At 40.2% G+C, this 24,398-nt stretch overlaps 1 protein-coding gene across 1 annotated transcript in view; it reads right to left on the bottom strand.

The window, feature by feature from the left end:
- Window positions 1-400: 400 nt before the first annotated feature.
- Window positions 401-24,398, bottom strand: part of Ccdc38 (coiled-coil domain containing 38) — a 29,901-nt gene continuing 5,903 nt past the window's right edge. Inside the window, exons 4-12 of the mRNA XM_013018934.1 lie at window positions 18,152-18,315; window positions 17,968-18,048; window positions 15,613-15,764; window positions 13,279-13,371; window positions 12,334-12,385; window positions 10,645-10,714; window positions 8,000-8,151; window positions 6,117-6,252; window positions 401-637 (exon numbers count right to left, since the gene is read on the bottom strand). Of these exons, the coding sequence (XP_012874388.1) occupies window positions 401-637; window positions 6,117-6,252; window positions 8,000-8,151; window positions 10,645-10,714; window positions 12,334-12,385; window positions 13,279-13,371; window positions 15,613-15,764; window positions 17,968-18,048; window positions 18,152-18,315 (1,137 nt within the window). The remainder of the gene's footprint in view (window positions 638-6,116; window positions 6,253-7,999; window positions 8,152-10,644; window positions 10,715-12,333; window positions 12,386-13,278; window positions 13,372-15,612; window positions 15,765-17,967; window positions 18,049-18,151; window positions 18,316-24,398) is intronic.

Consider the following 24,398-nt stretch of genomic DNA (forward strand, 5'->3'; position numbering starts at 1 on the left):
CCACTGAGCCACCTTCCCAGCCCCTTTTAGGAGTTCTTTCATAGAAGGGGGCCTCCCTATGTTTCCCAATGAAGCGCTCCTGATGCTATGCTTCAGGACACTGAACGTAAGTGCAGTCCTTTTATGTGCTAGCTATTCAAAAATGTTGCTATAATGAGAGTTCACACTGAAGATTTATGTTACCAGGCTAAAGGGTGAATTCACCTAGCTCTTTTCCTATACTGTGTTGGTTATCAATGGTAATAAATAGCACATTCTTTTCTAAGAACATTTGATGAGCACATACTAAAGAACAGCCCTCTGAGGAGAGCACCACCACCTCCCACTATGGCAGTCCTGGCCATCCAACAACTGCTCAAGGTGGAATCCAGGCTAAAGCAGCCGCGCATGAGGTCATTCACTACACTTCTATGAAAAGACATTGACAGTACTTTTGCCGTCTCTCCTTCTGCTTTATCCTCTCAATCGCCTCCATATTTTCTTTGGGAATGGACTCGATGAGATCACTCAGTTCCACCAGGCGATTCTCTACTTTGACCAGTTTCTGAACTGCTGTCATGCTGCCAACCTCAGCTTCTCCAATGCACATAGTGTACACTTGGTTGATTTTTTTACTAAGTGACTGTATCAGCTTTTCCTGAGATAGAGAAGAAAAGAAAGAGCAGAAAATAACTATGTCACTATGCTCACTCAATAAATGCAAGATTCCGTTTTATTACGTTACAATGAAAAGTTCTATAGCATTAAATGCCTCCTTTTCTTTTGGTGCAGGAGGTGGAACCTGTATGGTAAGTGTATGTTCTACCACTGAGCTCACCCCCAGCCTCCTAGACATTATCAAGATCAGTGATAAGATGCAGCTTGTGGTATTTATGTCATGGTTTACACCATGGATTATTTTCTCAAAACATTGAAGTGTTAAGTATAAGAAGTAATGGAAGCTGGGTGCTGGTGACTCACACCTGTAACCCTAGCTACTCAGAAGGCTGAGATCTGAGGATCAGGGTTTGAAGCCTCATATTTCCCTATCTTCAGTTAACCAGCAAAAAGCCAGAAGTAGACTTGTGGGCTCAAGTGGGAAAGTACTAGCCTTGAGCAGAAAATGCTAAGGGAGATCATGTGGCCCTGAATTCAAGTCCCACTACTGGCACATACACACACACAAAAGGTAATGGTAATAAGACAAAACCTTGTGGCTCACACATTTTCATCTGACTACCTAAACATTCAAGCACAGGCCATTATGCATTTTAAATCTTTCTGTGCGACCCACGTCATGTGTGAGCCCCCACTTTTTGAAATTCTAATGGCTAAAACTATAATGATTCTGGGTGATGGTTAGTTGCATACATGCCCTGTCTTTCTAAGCACCTAAAAGAAAAAAGCTACTTGTAATGTTCATAGTTACACCCAAAACAGTGCATTGCACATAGCTACACACTTAATAAATGTTTGCTGAATAAATGAAAGTATTTTATTAGAGAAAACTGTAAGCAAAAGAATTTCCAGGCTGGCCTGTGAGAGCCTTTAAAAAATGTTCACGGCTCTCCATTGGAAATCCATTCTAAAGAGGCATTTGGGCCAAACCTTGCTGATCCCTGTACCTCGACAGTATGCTGTTTAAACTGTCCATGGAGTATCTTGAGCGTGGAAGTAACATGTTTCGGGACCATGAAAACATTCTCATTCTCATTTTCATCCTCGCTCTCGTTCTCATAATCCTCTGTAAAACTGGCGTCAGATGCTAAGAGGGTCTCAAGAAACTGCTGGGCAAAGCAAATCGTTCTCCAGGGAATATTCTGCCCCACTTCCTGGTTCTGCTCAAGAAGATGAGAATCACCATAAAGCTGAGAACAAACAAACACCCAAGACCTCCATGACGCCTACTTCTGTGGACAGCCCGTCCTGGAACCACGCACGCCCTCCAGAGGCGCCAGCATTCAGTGAAAATCAGGATCTGATACCAACAGCTTGTCTCTTCCCCGCCTGCCTTACTGAGCATTCTTGTGGTTCTATTTATCATAAAGTTCCTTTTTTCTCTCTCTAAATACTTAGTGTATTCCCTATTAAGAAAATCTTGGAGAAATATGAGAAAAATCTTGAAATATAAAATAATATGTAAAAAAAAGAAGTCTTATTTGCCATTAACCCTCTCAAAATAACACACATTTCCTATTTATATAACTACATATTCCTTTTAGAAACCTTGGAGATCTATAGAAAAATATAAGAGGAAAAAAAGTAAAAGCCCAGTGGGCTGAAATCTGCTATATATGGCAAAACACAAATCCTTAAAGCAGGAACAAAATACATGGCAGTTTTAAAATAGATATTCAATACTAGTTTTGGGGAAAAGCAGCTTAAATATGAAAATGGCTGTGTTGATGGTGACTGGTTAGAGTTTTAGAGATGAACAGGCAGTAACTTTTCACAATATCTTTTCTCTATCTTCCCCATCTAAAACATGCTTCCTTATCAAACAGGAGAGGAAAAGTCGTGGCATTTTCTTCAAATAACAAGGTAGAAATAACATTAAGAAGTTAGTGGTGGGAATGAGATTAAGGAAGATAACTTATGTGCAGAAAACAGATGTGACCCAGCAAAGCTAAAGGACAGAGAAAGAACCAGGCAGAGACCAACTAGGGACAGCAGGCAGAGAAGCGTGAGGCTAGATATCTGCTCTTGCCACCAGATGGCAGGCCTAGCCCAGAGCAGGGTGGAGGCAAAGCTGACCTGGACGGCTGCCCAGCAGGACTATGGATGAGAGCACCAGGGTGAGAACTCCAGTCCAGCAGTGACAGGCAGATGATGTGACCAGAGCACTATTTTAGACTGAAGAGAATGCCATCACAAGTTCTTCCCAACCCAACAATTCTGTAATGCTACTCCACACTTCCCAGACTTCCCGGCTGATGTACAAAGGACTAGAACAAGAGCTGAACACGCTCTGCAAATGGAAAGGTGTGTGACAACTGAAGCTCCATTCCATGTCCACTGGAAACCAACTGGAACCAGATGGATGAATCTCACAAATGGTGAGAGAAAGAAGAAGGACATATCACATGATTCCATGTCTACAAAGTTCAGCGGATGGTAGGAGAAGCCAGGATGGTATGGTAGTCACCTCTGAGGAATGATGGAGACTGGAAAGGGGAAAGAGGAAGACTTTTAGGGGCCGCTGATGATAGTCTGTCCCCTGTTGAATGGTACATGGCTATGTTGAGAAGTACCCTAATTGTTTATGTATGTTTTTAAAAATTTGTGATCCTAGAGTTTGATCTAAGTCCGGGTGCTCTACCACTAGAGGAACACCTCAATGCTTTTTGCTGAAGTGTTTTGTTTAGTTATTGTTTAGTTAGTTTTGTATTTTCAGTACTTAGGTTTTAGCTCAAGGACTTGCATTCTACCATTTTGAGCTATACTCTTTGCCCTTATTGTTTTTGTTATTTTTCAGATAGGGTTTTGATTTTTGGCCAGCAGCTGGACTGTGATTCTCTTATGTACACTTCTTGTCCAACTGGGATGGCAGGTGTATACCACTGTGTCCAGCTTCATATTGGTTTGAGATGGAGTCATTGGCTTTTTGCTGGGGCTGGCCTTGAATTGCTATCCTTTTGATTTCAGCCTCCTGAGTAGCTATAAGCCACTGTACCCAGCTTATTTGTTTTTCAGATAGAGTTTTGTGATGTTTTGCTGGATTACAGTCCTTGTTTTTACACTTACTGAGTAGCTGGAATTATAGGCATGAGCCACTAGATCCAGCCTAAATTTTACTTTAAAATAAAGGGAAAAAATGCAGGGATTAGGTACAATTAGAAATGTGACCATTTTGAAAGAATGAAATACTTGTAATTATCATAGCTCCAAGTAATCATTTTTTATGAATAGCAAAAATAGGTACCTCGGGGCTGGGAAGGTGGCTCAGTGGTAGAGCGCTTGCCTTGCATGCATGAGGCCCTGGGTTTGATTCCTCAGCACTACATAAGCAAAAAAAAAAGCCTGAAGTGGTGCTGTGGCTCAAGTGGTAGAGCACTAGCCTTGAGCTGAAGAGCTGAGGGACAGTGCCCAGGCCCAGAGTTCAGGCCCCACGACTGGACTCCCCACCCCCCAAAAAATAGGTACCTCACATATATCAGTAAAGATAGAAAACAAAAAAATGAGTTGTGACTGTGTATTTGCTAACAAAGGATTATGTTTTGTATATTTTGAGATCTGAAGGAATTGGGTTGGAAATTGGTAGGAATTGGTTGGAATTGGTAGGAAAATTGTAAGAAAAGAATCCTATGCTCTTCTGGGCTTTTTGTTTGTTTGTTTTGTTTTTTTCTTCAACTCTACTTTCTCACTCTATGCTGAAGAGTTCTGGAAGACTATAAATTATCAGCCCATTGTCCAGAGTGTATATATACATTGGGCATAACTGTGACCAAAATTTTAATGGCTAGCCTTCAAAAGGTAATTGTCTCTTCTCTATTTAGGGATCTGGTGGCCTCGATGGTGAAGAGAATTAAAAATCCCACTTTCTTCCAAAGTTGAGTGAAAGGGGCTCACTTTAGTGGAGGTTTGGTAAATGTCATAGATATTTACCTTACATTTCTTCAGGTCAGTCAGCTTCAGAATTACTTAAGATAGAATTGAAGAGTGCTATCAACTGAAGAATGGGTACACGAAATATGGTAGCTATGATCGAGTATCACTCAGTCTTAAAAGGAATTCAGTGCTGATACATGTTATGTATCAGATGCAGTTATGTAAAATAAGCTAGACACCAAAGGTCAGCTACTGTTATACAGTGCACTCAGGTGTTACCTAGCAGAGCCAAATTCCTAGGGATGGAAAGGATGGTGGTTGCTGGGGAACAGAAGAGGAAGGGGGAGAAGTTAGTGGTTCACGGAGTTTTGCTTTTACAGTATGGAAGAGTTCTGGAGATTGGTTGCAGCACAACACAAATGTACTTAACACAACTGAACTGTACATTTGTAATCATTAAGATGTTAAACTGCATGTTGAAATTTTGATGAAAACCTGGAAAAAGATAGTAGTGATGGTCATGGCAAATATACTTAATGTTACTGAATTACATTTATAATAGTTAGGTGGTTTTATACACACACACACACACACACACACACACACATAATTGGGCAGTACTGGGAATTAAACTCAGGACTTCATACTTGCAAGGCAGGTGCTCTTCTACTTCAGCCACACTCCTATTTTGTATTAGTTATTTTCAGAATAGAGTCTTGCTGTAAACCTAGCTCAGTCTGGGCCAAGATCCTTCCTCTCGTGCTTCTGTGTCACTGGCAGGTACACACTGCTGTGCCCAGCTATTGTGTTTCCCCTACGCTGGGATAACAGGTGCACACTACAACACCCAGCCATTGGTTGAGATGGAGTCTTGTAAACATCTTTTCTCCCCCTGGGGTGGCCTCAACCTGTGATATCTCACGTCCCAAGGATCTAGGATTACAAGCTGGAACTACCATGCCTGGCTCAAATTTATGTATATATGACTATAGTTTTTAAAAAATGGTTAAGAAAGAAACCTTGTTATAGCTCTTGCTATAGTTTTGCATGAGTCCAGCTCATGCTAACTCAGGTTGTAATGCCCTAGGATGAGAGAGAGAGAGAGAGAGAGAGAGAGAGAGAGAGAGAATTTAAACCGCTTCTGCTTGTTAAGGGAAGATAGTCATCTTTTTCTGTTAAAATCTATCAACTCAATCTGTTTGAAAAATCAAGTGCATGGCCATAAATATATTAGCCTCAAAGATTCACATTGAATTGTTGGTTCATTTGAGGACATCCAAGAAAAGTAATGTGAGATGGAGGTCTGAATATTAACCTCAGCATTCATTCAGCAAACATTTATTGAGCACCAGATTTATGAGGACATTAAGCAATAAGGTAATCTTTGCACTCAAATCCCTGCCAATTTGAATTTTTCCAGTCTAGTTAATTGACCATTTACATCCTGGCAACAATGATGCTGGTTTTTCTTCGGACTGGTGATTGGTTTAAACTCCTCAATTCTAATGCTTAGGCAAATGATGATGATTATATTGAGCCCAAGTAACATGGCCATAGTAAAAACAACAACCCCCAAACAACAACATTACCTGAGTATCTGAATTAAATTCTCCAAAACTGAAGAGCCTGGATCTCAATTCCAATTCTGCTGCTTTTTCCTCCTCTCTCACACACTGGGCCTTGAGCATTTCCTTGTGCTCCAGCAAGAAGGAGACATTGGCATTTCTATTGTAATAGAAGAGAGGATCCTCGTCTCTAAGTTGCTTTAACGAGGAAAGCAGCAATCCGAAAGCTTCAGCCCTCTTTCAGAATGCATCATCACTCTCAACTAGCAAGTCAGGCATGGCCTAAAGTGCTCAAGTTACAATGAGGAAAACAAACATAACTGCTGCCTTTTGCTTCCATCCGGAGTCATTTTCCCCTATCTACTCTTACGGTTCCCTGAAGATCCCCCAAACACAGAGCAGCAGAATGGAGGCTTCAGGAACTCAGGCTGTAGTGTGTGTGCTCAAGCTAGGTATGTGTTCTCAGATCTGGCCAATTAGAAAACCTAAGGAGCCAAGGAATCCCTCCCTTACCCAGAGGTTAGATTCTTGGAAAGAACCTCTGGGTCACAGGGCTTACCTTCTTTTCCCTATCTGCCTGCACCTGTCTTATCCCAAAAAAGTATACAGGGGGAATCACACACCATAAAGGCTGAGAATAATACAGGATTCAAAGGACATGTAGTGGTAACGGTGGCTGGGTTTTGGACAAATTAATTTGTTCTGAAGATATGTGTAGCTTGATTCATTGTAAAAAAGATTGTCACCTTCTGGCAGAAAATGGTTCTCAATGCCTGGCTTATGAAATTGTAATCCCTTTGCACAACACATTAATAACAATAAAATTATATTTAAAAGTTTTACCCATTTTTTTCCTAATGGATAGAAATAGAGATCTATTCTCTGCGGCTTGAATCTCTTTTGTGAAACAATAATAATATAAAATTTTAGAGTAAGTATGCAGCCTCCTTCCCCTGACATAAGTCTTGATATGAAATAGCACTGATATAAAAGGATATAAGCCAGGCGCCAGTGGCTCACGCCTGTAATCCTAGCTACTCAGGAGGCTGAGATCTGAGGATCATGCTTCAAAGCCAGCCTGGCCAGAAAAGTCCATGAGACTCTTATCTCCAATGAACCACCAGAAAACTACAAGTGGTGCTGTGGCTCAAGTGGTAGAGCGCTCACCTTGAGCTGAAGAGCTCAGGGACAGTGCCCAGGCCAAGAGTTCAAGCCTCATACTATTTTTCTTGTTATGGTACTGGAGTTTGAACTCAGGATCTCACACATTTGCTTTTGTTATTTTCTGATAGGGTCTTGTGTTAGTTTTCCTGGTTGGCCTGGACTTTGATCCTCCTATTTACTTTTCCCACATAGCTGGTACTATAAACATGCACTACTTCACTCAGCCATGGTTTCACTAGCTTTTGCCCAGGATAGCCTCTTACTTCCACCCTCTCGATTTCTACCCAAGTAGCTGGGTTTATAGGCATGAGCTACCATGCCTGGTTTGAAAGATTATACTACTAAATAATAGAAAGTTATTTTTCTGAGAGTCACAAACTAGAGAAAATGCACCCAAAACATGACATGATTTAATTACAGAAATGATACCTAGCTATGTGATGGGGTAAACATTATACTGGGAAAAAAATTAAGGCGGTAGACATTGTCTTATTTTTAGTCTTCTAAACTATCATTATTACTAGCTAGGAAGACATGTTCACAAGGAAGAGGAAGCGGGCCAGGCTATTCTATGCAAGTACAGCTTCTCCCTTTCACACCCATAGAGTAAACTATTATTAATTTTAAAATATCCTACCCACATCCTGAGGCATCATGAGCAAGAGCCATCATCAATGAGCTGGACATAGTTTCTGGTCAGGAATTGCTTCATAGATTAAATGCTGTTGTTTTTAATGACTTACATCTTATCCTGTATAATTTTTTCTCTTCTGTTGACCTCATCAAGATTTTCATCTATTTCTTGGGAATACTGGACCAGATTAAGATTTTGCTCTTCCAGCTCAGTGAGGACTTGAAGTAACTCTTCTGGTTCATTGAAGTAAATCTCTGGCTCCTAACCAATAATGAAGAATGCAAGTCATATATACATATACAGATAGATACATATATACACATACACACATGTAACTCATCTGGAAAATGCAATGGAGTAAAGTAACACTGGTGCTAGCCAGCTTGCCATCATTGTGACAAGAATACCTGAGATATCAACTCACAAGGAGCAAAGGTTTGATTCAGAGTTTCAGGGTGTCAGTCCAGACACTTGGCCCATCACTTCGCACTTGTGGTGGCACATCATGGTAGGAGCACATGGTGGTGGCAACCTATTCACCTAATGGTGGCCAGGAGGGAGAAGACATGGGCCAATGTCCCAGTAACCCCTTCAGGGGTACATGGCCAATAACCTAACTTTCTTCCACTAGACCCCACCCCTAACTTATCTTTACTACCTCCCAAAGCATGGGCCTTTATATGAACATTCTTTGGGTGACCGTAAGATAGACAGGGAGAGAATTGATGGGAGCCTTGCATATTTTCAAGTGGGAGATGGCTCTTTGGAAAAGGACAATTTAGGAATGAGAGGAGATCAGAGACACTAGATAGAGTAAGGGAACACACAAAAAAAGACTGCAATCAGGAAAAAAGAAAAAAGAAGGGGTATAGCAGACAAGAAATCAAGGACAGACGTTATGTCAAAAACGAACTTTACAACTTTGGTGTGGGGGGGGTGAGGAGAGGGGGAGCAGGAAGGATTGGGTGGGGGAGCAGGGGGAGGATGGGAAGGGATGGAAGGGATGGGAAGGGATGGAAGGACAGAAAAGAGGGAAAGGGAACAGCAAGAAAGAAGAAATAGAAGACAGAGGCTAAATGAAAGTGATTTTCTCCTCACCTTGCAATTATTTTCTTTCATATTTTCCAAAGTTTTAAGAATAGTTCGTATGACTTTAAACAATTTTTACAAAAATGACTTGTGTGTTCACATACCTATTTTCATCATTATTGACAAGTAGCAGAATCAACCTTGATGTCTATGGATGGCTGAATGGGTATTAAGAATGGAATAGAGGAAATGTAATGCAGACATATAATGGAATATATTCAGACTTTAAAAAGGAGAACTTGTTAATGGCTGAACTTTGGGGAAAATGTTATATGAAAGAAGCCACCTATAAAAAAGACAAATACTGGGCTGGGAAGGTGAGTCAGTGGTAGAGTGTTTGCCTTGTTTGCATACATGAGGTCCTCGGTTCGATTCCTCAGTACTACATAAGCAGAAAAAGCCAGTTTTGCAAAAGGAACAAGTTGTGTAAAGATCTTTTGCTCAACAATGTGAATAATTAATGTAACTGTGCACTTAAAATGCTGTTTATAAAATTCTGTTTATAGGTTCACACAAAATACAATTGTTAGCTGGGTGTTGGTGGCTTACACCTGTAATCCTAGGTACTCAGGAGGCTGAGATCTGAGGATCATGGTTCAAAGCCAGCCCAGGCAGAAAAGTCCCCATGAGACTCTTTTTTTTTGGTCATGGGGCCTGAACTCTGGGCCTGGGTGCTGTCCCTCAACTTTTCAGCTCAAGGCTAAAGCACTCTATCACTTGAGCCGCAGCACCACTTCCAGCTTTTTCTGCTTATGTGGTGTTAAGGAATTGAACCCAGGGCCTCATACATGCAAGGCAAGCGCTCTACCACTGAGCCACCTTCCCAGCCCTCCCATGAGACTCTTATCTCAAATTAACCACTCAAAAACCAGAAGTAGTACTGTGGCTCCAGTGGTACAGTGCTAGTCTTGAGCATAAAGAAGCGCAGGGACAGTGCCCAGGCCCTGAGTTCAAGCCCCACAAATGACAAGAAAAAAATTAAAAAAGATATCTTGGGTAAGTCATGTTGTATGAAGTAATGGATGTTATTTAAATTCATTTTGTGTCTCTGTGGTTGGATTTCAGGTAAGATAAGCATAAATCAATTTTATAGCAATCAAGATGGGATTGAGTGAAGACTTATTTATTTTCTGGGTCTAGCTACCCAGTCCATCTCAAATACATGTCTATTTTCATGGGAAGACTGTAGATTATAAATCTTCCCAAATCACAACTTTCCTCTATAGACATTGGTCTTTCATAGATAGTTTGATATAGAGACAATTGAAGAATAACATCAATATCCTATTTCCTTCTGGAAAATTTGTGAAATATTTGAAATAGACATTTTAATTTCAAAAACCCTCCAAGCTGGGTGCTGGTGGCTCACACCTGTAATCCTAGCTACCCAGGAAGCTGAGATCTGAGGATTGAGGTTCAAAGCCAGCCAGGACAGGAAAGCCCTTGAGACTCTTATCTCCAATAAACCACTCAGAAAACTGGTAGTGGTGCTGTGGCTCAAGTGGTAGGACGCTAGCCTTGAGCTGAAGAGCTGAGGGACAGCGCCCAGGCCCAGAGTTCAGGCCCCATGGCTGACCAAAAAAAAAAAAAAAAAAGCGCTCCGAAATACACATGTATACTTTTCACAAAGCACATTATGTAAATTGAGAAATAACACCTGGTTACCAGAGCAAAGTTGATGTCATTATCTAAAATGAAATCCAAACTGTCTTCAGAGCTGCTACTGTCAGGCCGGCTGTAAAAGAAAAAGAATTCTTTGTGACTTTTCTGTCAACATATTGGCTTTCATTGGGCTCCAACTGAAACAGTTCTTTTCAGCAGCCTACCAGTTAGCTTTTTAGGAAACTGCTCATTGCAGAAATCAGTGTGGTGGGCCTGGGAAGGTGGCTCAGTGGTAGAGCGCTTGCCTTGCATGCCTGAGGCCCTGGGTTCGATCCCTCAGCACCACATAAGCAAAAAGAAAAAAGCCGGAAGTGGTGCTGTGGCTCAAGTGGTAGAGCGCTAGCCTTGAGCTGAAGAGCTGAGGGACACCGCCCAGGCCCAAAGTTCAGGCCCCACAACTGGACCCCCCCCCAAAAAAAAGAAATCAGTGTGGTTCCTGAGAATTCAAAAGAAATTTGCTTAGCATAATCTTAGCATCATCTACCTAGATATGACCATATTAGATGATGCTAAGCGAAATGAACCCCAAGATAGGGACACAAGCGATTTTTATCTTTCTTGCTGTTGTTTTTAATGTACTTATAATCTACTATGTGATTGTTTTGTTTCTTTTGTATGTTCTTCCCTCATGGTATAACCCCTGTTTTCACTGTATTTGATTCCGGTGTCCTGCATCATATACATACATTTTTCTAATTTGGGGAGGGGAATGTTGAAATGAGGATACAGGTTGACCCATTGTAACAAGGAGATATACAAGACACTATGTTGAAAATGAACTTTACAACTTGGGAGGAGTTGGGGAGGTGGGGAGGGAAGGGATGGTAGAGGAAAAACTAAGGAGGAGGTAACAATACTAAATAGGAAATGCAGTCATTACCTTACTCATGTAAATGTAACTGCTCTGTACAGTATCTGTACAATTATATATATATGTATATATATGAAAATTGGGTTCAGTTCCAGTAGAGGGTGTGGCTATAAATGGGCCATATAACAAGGATCCTCTATGGATGTTTTGGATTTGCTATGTCTGTGTCAATTTGTTGACTGTGGCATTGGGCTACACTTTTGTAAGATGGTGTGCTATTGGGAGAAGTTGGGGCAGTGGAACATGGGATCTTTCTGTACTATTTTTAGAATTGCATGTGAACCTATAGTTAGCTCAAACTAAAAGATGAATTAAAACTCTAGTGATGGGTAAGTGCTGCAGAAATAGAGTGGCTTTGGGGCCCCTAAAATTCAGAGTCAAGTGTCTGAGTGATCATTGTGGGCACTGTAATGCTGCCTCAGAACTCTCCTTCAGGGCTGGTAACCTAGGCATACTATCTTTTCTTAAGTCTCCCTTGTCAAAGCCAGAGTTGAAGACGAGCCCTTTACAAAGCAAGTGTACATGAATCAACAGCCCGGACTACTGTAATAAACCATACGACAGTGGATGGTGAGAGAGGAAAACCCCAGAGGCAGGGGACTGGCACTTTCTACAAATCAGACTTGCAGGTCCTTGTCAAAGAATTCAGATGCCAGAGAGCTGGGTCACCTCAGGAGCACACAGAAGCAGCTCCAGTATTTGTCCTGATATCTGGGACAATCTCAGATGGGGGTCTCTGTGTGGGGGGAAGAGGGCTAACAAGAGCTACTTTCTAAAACTCGCTCTCAGCTCCAACGCAGGTGACTAAGTATGTACTGTACCTGAATGATTTCTTGGCCTCTGGGATTAAATTGACCTTCTTGAGGTGCTTTCCTGTTCAGAATGTCCGGGGAAGTCGTCCCATTGTGATGGTATAGGCAGAGAAAGAACGTGGCTTTAGAAATTAGTCTTTGCCATTTGGGATGAGATATTCAATTTCACTTCACATTACTGTTTCAAGTTGTGATCATTTTATCGTCAGAAAGATAATCATATGGAAAATGGGACTTCTACTGAAACTGGGATCCAAGAATAAGTATAAAATCAAAGGCATTTTGGCTGCGATGGTGGGGGACATGATTTGTCATAAGCATGTTGTAACTACTATTGGAAGTCACAAACTAGGGACCAAAACTAAGAAATGCATGTTAATAGATATATATGTGTGTGTGTGTGTGTGTGTGTGTGTGTGTATATATAGTATATACATGTTCATGGGTTCCTGTTTGTATATGTATATGCACATATGTGTATGAAAGAGAAATTAGATATGTGTTATACATGTATGTATACATAACACACACACACACACACACATATACCCCACGCTCACATCCACACCTGATAGGACAGGTGCTTCCAAAATGGGGAAGTTTCTAGCTTGAGCCCACACTACAGATCTTGTGGTTTTCATAGGAGGATGTTGATTTTTAAATGTCCAAAAATCAAACAAGGACAACACACTGGAGCCAATTTCCTGGCCTGTGGCTGTAGGGTCCTGTGGAGGGAGGAGGGGACCATCCATCTAAAGGGGATCATGGCCTTAAAGAAAGTTCTGCAAGTTTCTATTCTCCCCAAGAGAGATTTATCTAAGTCACAGACCAACGGCCATCACTTGATTGTCCCTGGCCTGGTGTCCTGGACTGTAGCTAGGCCTTCCTTTTCTACTTGGAGGAACATTCTCCAGTTTTCCTTTGGGGAATTAAGTCACACTTCTCAACTTTTACCTTTGTTCGCTTTTACTGAATAATGTTCATCTGATGATGTTTTTTCAGATCCATCCACCCGGTGGTGTTTTTTATGTGAACTTCCTGTGCTTTCTAAAAATGAAAAAAAAAAGGAGGAGGGAGAGGAAATATTTTGTTTATTATGTTTTTAATGTAGAATGCCTATTATGGAAGTTAACAGTTTTTATAGATTGCGGATGAGAGTGTCTCATCATCAGGGGAGATTATTTTTTGTAGAAACTTTCAGACTCTGAAATGCAGGTGATGAAGGGTGGTCTCTGGCATAGGCAGAATGGACTTTGGGAGATTGAGGGGCTTCATTGGTCCTATCAGTCTGTCATTACCTGTGAAATTCCAGTAATTGCCACGGACACTTCTTGACTAAGTGGGTTCTGAGCATTCCTCTATTTACATATGCGTCCAGGAGGACTAAGTCTTAAGCTGTCAAGTGCTTGCAAGTAACTTCTTTATTTTGATTCCTATTTCCCTCTTGCTCCATTTTTCTTTCTTTTTACAGTACTGGTATTTGAATTCAGGGCCTTGTGCTTGCTAGACAGGTGCTTTACTGCTGAGCCATGCTCCAGTCCTTTTGGTTTTAGTTTGTTTTACGATAAAGTCTCATGCTTTTGCCTGGACTGGCTTCAGATTGTGATGGTCCTATCTCTACCCCACCTATAACACCATACCCGGTCCTACTTGTTCAGTACCCTTTAGTGAACTGTGAGCAAGTGTTAGTACGTACACACACACACACAAACACACACACACACACACACACACACACACACACACATGAGAGCTGAGTGGTAAAATGAGTAAGGTAATCATCAGTGGTATCCTGGGAAATGTTTAACAATCAGCTTTCTGAAAAACACAATCTCCTTTACTTGTGCTTTGCTTGTTTCTGTGATGTAAATGCTCATCTCTCAGCTGAGCTCCACTGTGGCTCTCTGTCTTTTGGGACATCCTGGAAACACCCTAGGAAGAAAGCTGCTTGCTTCATTGCCCTCTCTTCTCCCAGGGATTACTCTGCTTGGTGCTTGGTGGCCAAGGTCTGCAAATTCATATTTCTTACATTTAACCAGCTTTCCAGAATGTTTTTCAGGTGGGAACATGTCTAGTCCTAATTACCACATGTTGCTGAAGTCTTCCATTTTTCTTTGTACCTCCATTTTTGATCACTGATTAAAGTTTATATAATGAGATCAATTTCTAGTCCATTGAGTTGACTTCCCTACCACTATTCTGCTTACTGAAATGGCATGACATTGTAGTATATAATATGCTAAAGGAATAGTAACTTCCTTTATTACTTTCTCACTTCAAAGTATTTGTTTCTAGGTAACAGTAGCTCATGGTTGTAATCCTAGCTACTTAGGAGTTGGACATCCAGAGGATGACAGTTTGAAGCCCCAGACAGAAAAATCTTTGAGAATAATAACCAAAATAACCAACCAAGTCAGGCTGGAGGTGCAGCTCAAATAGTAGAGTTCCAACCTAGCAAACGGGAAGCCATGAATTCAAACTCCAGAATTGGAAACAAAACAAAAAAATCAGTACTTGTTCATATTTCTTTGGGTAACATGTATACATTCATTTCAGGAAAATTGGTAACTTTATAAACTAATCTTCCTATCTGAAAACATAAATCTTTCTGTTTGTCAGACTAGCAGGTCACATACTTTAAGGGTTGGTTTTTTTGGTATATATTTATAGTTAATAAGATCAGCTTATTTAAGATAATAGGTTACTAAAGTATAATTGACTTTATATCTGTTGAAAACTTTATTATCTTTAATAGTTTTTGAGAAGGATTTTTATGCTATTTAGAATGATTTCTATGCTATTTATTTCATCTCAAAATAATACATTTCTCTTTTTCTATGTATATATTTTTATGGCTGTACACTTGCAATGAACCTGAATTTCCAAATGAACCATTTATAGTAAGAGGTAGTGGGAGCCAGGCACCAGTGGCTCATGCCTGTAATCCTAACTACTTAAGAGGCTGAGATCTGAGGATCGCAGTTCAAAGCCAGCCCAGGCAAGGAAGTCTATAAGACTCTTATCTGCAATTAACCACCAGAAAGCCAGAAGTGACACTGTGGCTCAAGTGGTAGAGTACTTGCCTTGAGCTGAAGAGCTCAGGGACGGTGCCCAGGCCCAGAGTTCAAGCCCCATCACCACCAACAACAACAAAAAAGAAGTAGTAGGAATCCTTGCTCAGGTTTGTTTGTAAAATTCTAACTATTCAAATAAGTACCACCCAATTGAAGCAGAATATTTCAGAATCAAGACTATTTACTTAATTAAAATTAAGACTACATGACTTACTTGGTACTATTTTTGGAAGAACAATATTACTTTTTTGCGCCTGCTCTTTTTTTAGTGTTTGTTGTATTTGCCAATGTTTTGGAGATAATTTCAACAGAAAATATCCATATTGCATGTACTCCCTGAGAAGGAATTCTGTTTTTGTTATGTCACTTCAAAAGAAACAAGAATATGGTTAGTTCCATCAGTATTAAAGCATATAAAATACTTAAAATTAATTCTCTTGATAATATACTTATATAACAATGTACTCACAAAATTAAAAGTGTGACTATAAACATACAGGCTTCAACAATGTATGATTAGAAAGATACCTATAGGGCTGTTATCTGAGTAAAATATGCTAAAACTAGCTGGGTGCCAGTGGCTCATGCCTGTAATCCTAGCTACTTTGGAGGCTGAGATCTGAGGATTGTAGTTTGAAGTCCATCCAGGCAGAAAAGTCTATGAGACTCTTATTTCCAATTAATCACAGAAAAAGGCAAAAGTGGCATTGTTAATCAAGTGGTAGAGTAATAGCTTTGAGCAAAAAAGGAGCCCAGGGACAGCACCCAGGCCCAGAGTTCAAGCCCCAGGACTGGCCAAAAATAAAGTTAAAAATTATAATTTTCCTTTGCTTCCTTATTTCTGAATGAAGCATTGTACTGTATTAAATTTTAGACACGGGAAGAAATTAAATAGAATAAAAGACAGTACTGACCTGAGGGGAAGAGAGAATACTAACACTTTGTGATAACCTACCATGTACTGAGGGGATCATTTTATCCCTCTCACATCTTACAGGTATCTATTCTCACTTCAGTCTTTTAGAAGAGATGGATGGCTTGCAAAGTCATCCTTTGAGTGTGTGATAGAGTCAACACTCAAGTGGGACCATGTAATTCCCTAATGCTTAAGATACCTGACAGATACCTGGACTGAAAGGTTTCCACCCTTGCTCCACAATGGTTGAACCCAATCACATTACAAAGTAGACCCAAAGGAATGCAAGTCAGGAAAGCTCAAGTTTAAAGGTGCTCATCTTTCTAGGTCTTCCTTATTAAGATCCTTGTCAGTATTCTTACTGCTATTATAGCATATCAGTGTACTCAGCTTCTACCCTTGATCTGTTAGGCTCTTCCTTCAGCTCTGGTGAGAGAGAGGCTGTCAAGGGCTGTCTGGAGGGTGTCACTGGGTGGCCACTGTGCAGAAATGTAGAACTGTACATACACAAACATAGAGGCTGCTATTGGGAGTCTACATATATTCTTGGAATAGACAGAATCGTCAAAGTATATCACAGGGTGAGAGAGGGAAAGGACTTTCAATGTTACGATCCTTCAACAGAGGAGGAGGCTTCTGTGACCAGGATCTCTTGTGGGTCCTGTAATTATTGTCCCAGGATGGTGAATCTTTATGGAAATTTAAAATCAGTTCAAGTGAGTTTCCTTGACTATAGAAGAAAGAAATATGCAGGTTCAAAAGACAGTGGCAGAGCCGAGTGCTGGTGGCTCATGCCTATAATCCTAGCTACTCAGGAAGCTGAGATCTAAGGACTGAGGTTCAAAGCCAGCCCAGGCAGGAAAGTCCATGAGATGCTTATCTCCAATTAACTAGCAAAAAGCCAGAAATGGAGGTGTGACTCAAGTGATAGAACACTAGCCTTAGCAAAAAAACTAAGTGAGAACACAACGCCCTGAGTTCAAGATACCCCTACTAGCATGCACACGTGTGTATGCACACACCCACACACACACACAACTGCACATACACAAAGTGGCAGATGGTACACAAATAAAAATATAAATCCCAACTCCTGCCCTTGTAAGTTTTTTCATTTTACAGCCTAATTGCAATGTGAGATTCTACTTAACTGGAAGTATAAATTGATTAAAAAATCATAAGGCAATTGTAAGAGGAATCCCAATTACAGAGAGCAAAATGTAGGGCAAAAAATGTATCTTAAAATGAATAAAAAAGATTCATTATTTAGCCTGACATTGCTTTGTCTTTCAACCCATTTCTGTATCGGCAAGTTAGAAGACTTTTCCAGACAGAAGTCATGTACTACTGATACCCAGGCAAGAATAGTCCTTGATTGATAGACTAGTAGGACTAATGAATTCAGTAGTTAATTGGAGATAAATGTCTCATGGACTTTTCTGCCCAGATTTCAAATCTCAATCTTCATATCTCAGCCTCCTGAGTAGTTAGGATTACAGGTGGGAGCTACCAATCTGCCCTTGATCAGAATCGTCATTGCCACATAGGTCTTCTTACTGAGCACCATTAGGCATCTTTATGAAATGTAGAATCTAATGCTAAAACATCTGTAGGTTTTATTATCAAAAGGGGAGCAAGTGGCCCGGACCTCACCTTTTTATCACCTGCATCTCCATGTTTGCTTTCTTCAGCTCGGCTGTCATTTGGATTTTGTTTAGAGTTTCTTGAGCTGCACTGCAAAGTTGAGAGAGCTGGTTAGCATGTGCCATTGTGGGTTCTGAGAAGCGAAAACAAAGCAGCAATAGGGGAAGGGTTTGGCTAGAAGGAAGACACTGACACTTTGAGAGCGTCTACAGATCTCTGGTCATTTTCTCGAAGGAACTCTTCAAAGGCTATCGCGTCCTCCTGAAGCTTTTTCTCTGCTTTTCTCAGTTGATTTTCCTTCGTTGTTATACATTTATCAAGCTTTTTAATCGTGTTTTTTTTGGTCGCCACAGCATACTGAGAATATTGAAAATGAAAGTGCATCAAGAACATTAGCAACATTTCTAGAACATTCCAGCAGTTTCATAATAAAGAGGAAAAAAATTCTATTCAGGAAGGGATCATTTGTGTTTAGAAGTCATAGTAGGAGAACATCTCGGGACAATGGCTTAGCTTTTAGTTCATGAAGGAATGTGACCTTGAGGGGTAGGGAGAAGGGAGGTGAGGTCCTCTAGCTTACTTGTGGGAGGAGAGTCAGGTTTGTTCCAAATTGGCTCTGCACGACCAATCAAAGAGCTATGAAGCTGTGAAGAGTTACATAACTCTTCCAAGAGCTGGGCTATCTGCTCCCAGCATGCAACACCCTCTGTCTTTCTTTCTAGGCCTGTGTCAGCTGGGCTGTCTGCAGCCTCCACGTCTACCAGCTTCTTCTCCAGTAGGAAAGGCCAATGGAGAAAGCAATTTCTACTCCACCCTGCCAATGACACATTCTTCTGAGCCATTTAGGAGAGGCCTGTTTAGACCCCTAAGTACAATTTCCACATCTACCTAGGCGTTTTTAGGACAGAATGTAAGAATCTACTTGAGTTTTTAATGTTATACATGCACAATAAATGATAAATAAACAAAGCTACATCCATTACAATGAATTTAAAGCATAGAAATGATAGCTGGGTGTGGTGGTGCATGCCTGTAATTCCAGCACTCAGAATGAGCAGGCAGGGACAAAACCTAGGCTATAGAGTGAGACCCTGTCTCAATAAATATTTATGGGTCAAACATAGAAATGAGATAATTTTAGGAAATTACAATCAATAATTGGCCCTCTGAGTTTATAACAAAAATATTTTATGTATTACTTTATTCCCCAAGTGCTTATTGAATGTTTGCTATGTGCCAGGTCTGTTTTGAGTGGTGAACAAAGTAACCATGATTGCTTTGACAGAGTGTCTATTCTATCAAAGAAGAGTTGATGATATCCAAAGGAATGGGTTACCAGTGGGCATAGGTAAGTGAAGACTAGCCAGTGCAAATCTTTCTGATAAATTCATCGGAAACTGGACAGAAGAAAGGAGCCAATCATGCATCTCAGATACAGCTGTGTGGTTCACTGACCAGTGCCTCCACAGGGAGGAAAGAGAGTGAGTGTGGGGTATTTCAGAAACAGCCTGGAGGCCCTGTGGCTGCAACACAGCGAACAAGGTTGGGCAATAGGAAGAACAAGCTCACAGACAGCCAGGGACTAGAGCAGGTTCCTCCAGATCTTCAGCAGATGAGGGACTCAATCTTATTACTGTGCAGAAGAGATTGACTAAAGGGGACAAAGCAGGAACAGGAGGCAGGGTTTGGGGGGTGATAGCAACAATTTATATTGTGATATACTTTGGTGTTCTTGAATGTGGATGGTAGGGAGTTGAAAATAACTCCAATATTTTGGCCCAGTCAACTAGGAAAATGGAATTATTATTCACAGCACAGGGAATCTTGCATGAACTATGGATCGCAAGCACAGCAGAGAGTAAAACAAAAGCAAAATTTTGAAAATGTTAAGCCTGAAATGCCTACATATAAGTAGAGATATTAGGGGATTACAGTTGCATCTCTGAGTTCTAGAATTGAGGCAGAAGGACCGATTTCAAGAAATAAATTTGCAAGATTTCAGCCAGGAGACTGGCGAGAGTGTGGACAGAGCAGAGGGGGAGGACTATGCATTAGGGCATTGTAACAATTCAAGAGCAGGGAGAGGAAGAACTATGAAGGATATATGCAGTATCTGGCAACCAGTTCCTGGAGACCAACTAATGAAAATGTTTCCAGAAAGATAAGAGTTGAGATGTGGTATGATGGATCAGGCCTATCATCCTAGAAGGACAATCCTGGGGTTCAAAGCTAGTCCAGGTAAAGTTAGCAAGACCCTATCTTTCAAAAACAAAAATGAAACAACAGGGAATATAGTGTTTGCTAGCAAGTGTGAGCCCTGGGTTCAATCCACAGTACTAACAACAACAGAAGCAAAAGATGGAGTCAAATGGGTCAACTTTGACTCCCAAGTTCAAGGAAAAAGATTACTGACAATTTGGTGTGCAATCAGACGTGATCTTGGCAAGTGATCTTGGTGAATGATGTGGACAAAAACCTGATTGGGGTTAAGAGAGAATAAGAAGAGAAGTAGAAGTGGGAAATGAAGACAATTCTTGGAAAATTTTTTGCCTATCTAAAGGAGAACACCAGATTGAGACCGAAGATGGTAAGAAATCTGAGAGCTAATGAAAATTTCTTTCAAGGTAAGTAACAAGATGTTTGTATGTTTGTGACTCTAAGGGAAAACTAACCTTAACAAAAGAGAGACAGACTGGCACTGATGGCTCATGCCTGTAATTCTAGCTACTCAGGAAGCTGAGATGTGAGGATCACAGTTCAAAGCTAGCCTGGGTAGAAAAGTGCGTGAGAGTCTTGTCTTCTTTTAACCACCAGAAAACCAGAAATGGAGCTATGGCTCAAAGTGGGAGAGTGCTAGCTTTGAACAAAAGAGCTCAGGCCCAGTGCCTGGGCCCTGAGTTCAAGCCCTATGATTGACAAATAAAATAAAAGAAAGAAAATTCCTGGAAAATCATTACCTTCGCTCTAGTTCAATTGAAGCATAACTGATGTTTAACAAACTCCTCATGCTCAATGTACATGAACTGGTAAGTGTTGACATAGGTGTACACTTGGAAAATCATCGCCACAGTCAAAATAGAGAATAAATCCTTAATGCCAAGAAGTTTCCTCAGCCTCTTTGTAATACATCCTTTTTTCCCCCTCTTTCCAATTTGTTGCCCTGTCAGCCACTGACATGTTTCTGTCTTAAGAGACTAAATAGAATTTTCTAAAATTTTACCTAAATGAAATTTAAGTATAAACTATTTTTCTGACTTTTTAAACTTGGCATAATTAGACTCATCCATGTCATTGTAGATAACCACAATATATTCCATATTATTGTTATATAGGTGTCTATCATGTTGAAGTATTGACTTTGTTTACTTATTTATCCACCCATGGATGTTGCATTGTTTCCTGTTTAGGTCACTTCAAATAAAGTTGCTATAAACATGTTTGCTTTTTCTTGGTTAAATACCCAGGAGTAGAATGGTAGTGAGTAATTAGGGCCGGGTGCTGGTGGCTCACACCTGTAATCCTAGCTACTCAGGAGGCTGAGATCTGAGGATCGAGGTTCAAAGCCAGCCCGGGCAGGAAAGTCCATGAAACTCTAACTCCAATAAACCACCAGAAAACCAGAAGTGGCGCTGTAGCTCAAGTGGTAGAGCACTAGCCTTGAGCTGAAGAGCTGAGGGACAGCGTTCAGGCCCAGAGTTCAAGCCCCATGACTGACCAAAAAAAAAAGAAAAAAGAAAAAAGAATGGTAGTGAGTAATTAATCTTTGGCCCAGAAATGTGATGTCTCCTACTAAAATGTGAAACTTATTTCTTAGCTTGCATCTATGGTGGTATTTCAGAGCCTTCCTAGCTCTTGATATCTAGTTTTAGTCTTCTACATGTGGATATCCAGTTTTCCTAGCACCATTTGTTGAAAAGACTATCTCCAACATACCTTTTAGACTCTCTTTAGCCATCTGTCAAAAATCCGATGGCTGTTGGTTTGTGGATAATGTTTGCCTTTTCTAATTTGTTCCATTGGTCTTTGTGTCTATTTTTGTGCCACCATCATGCTTTTTTTTAAAATTACCATAGCTTTGTAGTATAATTTGAAGGCCAGTATTGTGATATTTCCAGCATTGCCTTTTTTTTTCTTCTCAAGATTACTTTGGCTATTTGGTACCTTTTGTACTAGTTGGTGACTATTTTGTGCCTTCTATCTAAATTTAAGAATTGCTATTTTGGGATTTTTATGGATATTGCTCTGAATTTGTAGATGTCTTTGGGTATTACAGTCATTCATGATATTGATTCTGCCAATTCATAAGCGTAGGAGGCCCTTCCATCTTCTGGTACCTTCTTCAATTTCTTTCTTCAGGATTTATAGTTTTCTTTTCTTTTTGGGGGAGGGGGTCAGTTGTGGGGCTTGAACTCTGGGCTTGGGCGCTGTCCCTGTGCTCTTCAGCTCAACGTGAGGGCTCTACCGCTTGAGCCACAGCGCCACTTCTGGTTTTCTAGTGGTTTATTGGAGATAAGTGTTTCATGGACTTTCCTGCTCTGGCTGGCCTTGAACCATGATCCTCAGATCTCAGGCTCCTGAGTAGCTAGGATTACAGGTGTGAGCCACCGGCACCTGGCTCAGGATTTTATGGTTTTAATTGTAGAAGTCTTTCAACTTTTTAGTTAGGTTTATTCCTAGGGTTATTTTGGGGGTTTTTGTTTGTCTTTGCTGGTCCCAAGGCTTGAACTCATGGCCTATGCACTGTCTCTGAGCTTATTTTGCTCAAGGTTAATGCTTAACCACTTGAGCCACAGCTCTACTCTGGCATGGGTAGTTTTATTGGCAATAAGAATCTCACAGACTATCCTGCTAAGGCTGGCTTTGAACTGTGATCCTCAGATCTCAGCCTCCTGAGTAGCTAGGATACAGGTGTGAGCCACTGGTGTCTGGCTGGCATTTTTTTTGTTGTTGTTGTTTTTGAGGCTACTTTAAATGGAACATTTTCTTCTAATTTCCCTCTCAGCCTGTTCATTGTTGGTATACAAAAAAGATAGTGAGCTGGGTGCTGATGGCTCACACCTGTAATCCTAGCTATTTACAAGGCTGAGATGTGAGGATCACAGTTCAAAGCCAGCCCAGACAAGGAAAGTCTGTGAGTCTGTTATCTCCAATTAACCATCAGAAAACAGGAAGTGGGGCCTGAGCTGAAGAGCTGAGGGACAGCACCTAAGCCCAGAGCTTAAGCCTATTACCAACCAAAAAAGATACTGATTTTTGTTGATTTTACTTCATACTATGTTGCCAAGGGTATTTCTAAGATGTAGGAGTTTTGAAGTAGAATCTTTAGAGTTCTTTAGATATAGGATAATATAACCTGCAAATGGGGGTAACTTGACATTCTTTCCCTGTTAGCATCCTTTTATTTTTCTTGCCTTATCACTTTGACTAAGAAGTCCAATATTATCACATACTTGTCTTAATACTGACTTTAAGAGAAATTATTTGCTTTTCCCCACTTAGTGTGATATTGGCTGTAGGTTTGTCATGTATAACCTTTATTATATTGGGGTAAATTCCTTCTATTCTTATTTTTTTTCCAGAGCTTTTTTTTATCACAAATGGAATTTAAATTTGTCAAAGGGTTTTTTAAAAATTAGTTGAGATGATTATGATTATTGTTTCTGATCCTGTTTCTGTATTGTATTACACATTATTGATTCACATATGTTCATGCTTAGAATAAAACCAATTTGATCATGACATGCAATCTTTTTGATATGTTGTTGAGTTCAGTTAACAAACATTTTGTTGAAAAAATTTCATGTATGTTCATCCAAGATGGCTCTATAGTTCTCTTCATTTGTTGTGTCCCTTTCTGGTTTTAGAATGACATAATACTAGTTTTATAGAATGAGTTTGATAGTGTTCCTTCCCTTTCTATTTCATGGACAAGGTTTTGAGTAGTTCATTAAAGGTCTTGTAGAATTTCGCTATGAATATCAGATCATGGGCTCTTCTTTGTCAGTAGATTCTTTATTACTGTTTCAATCTCTTTATTTGTTATAGCTCTATTAAAATGATTTATATACTCTTGGTTCAGGTTTAGTAGGTCAACTTTATCTAAAAACAAATCAATTTCTTTTGGAGTTCCCAGTTTATTGTATAAGTTTTCCAAGTATTTCCTAACGATTGTGTGGATCACATCACTAATTTTTTTTAACCTAGGCTAACCTAAAATTATGATCCCCTATTTCTGTCTCCTGAATATCTGGGATTACAGGTATGGGCTGGGCACAAATACATTTTCACTTACTCATTAGCATCAGAGACTTTAATAGATGCAGGCTGTCTTTAGATGATTGATTACATACTTGACAATAGAGATTTAAACAACGCTCAATTAATTATTTTCATAATTATCTTCCCATTGAGATACTAAGTGAATATGTGTAGTCACATCG

The sequence above is a fragment of the Dipodomys ordii genome, unplaced genomic scaffold (assembly GCF_000151885.1).
Source record: "Dipodomys ordii isolate 6190 unplaced genomic scaffold, Dord_2.0 Scaffold3, whole genome shotgun sequence".
NCBI lineage: Eukaryota > Metazoa > Chordata > Mammalia > Rodentia > Heteromyidae > Dipodomys > Dipodomys ordii.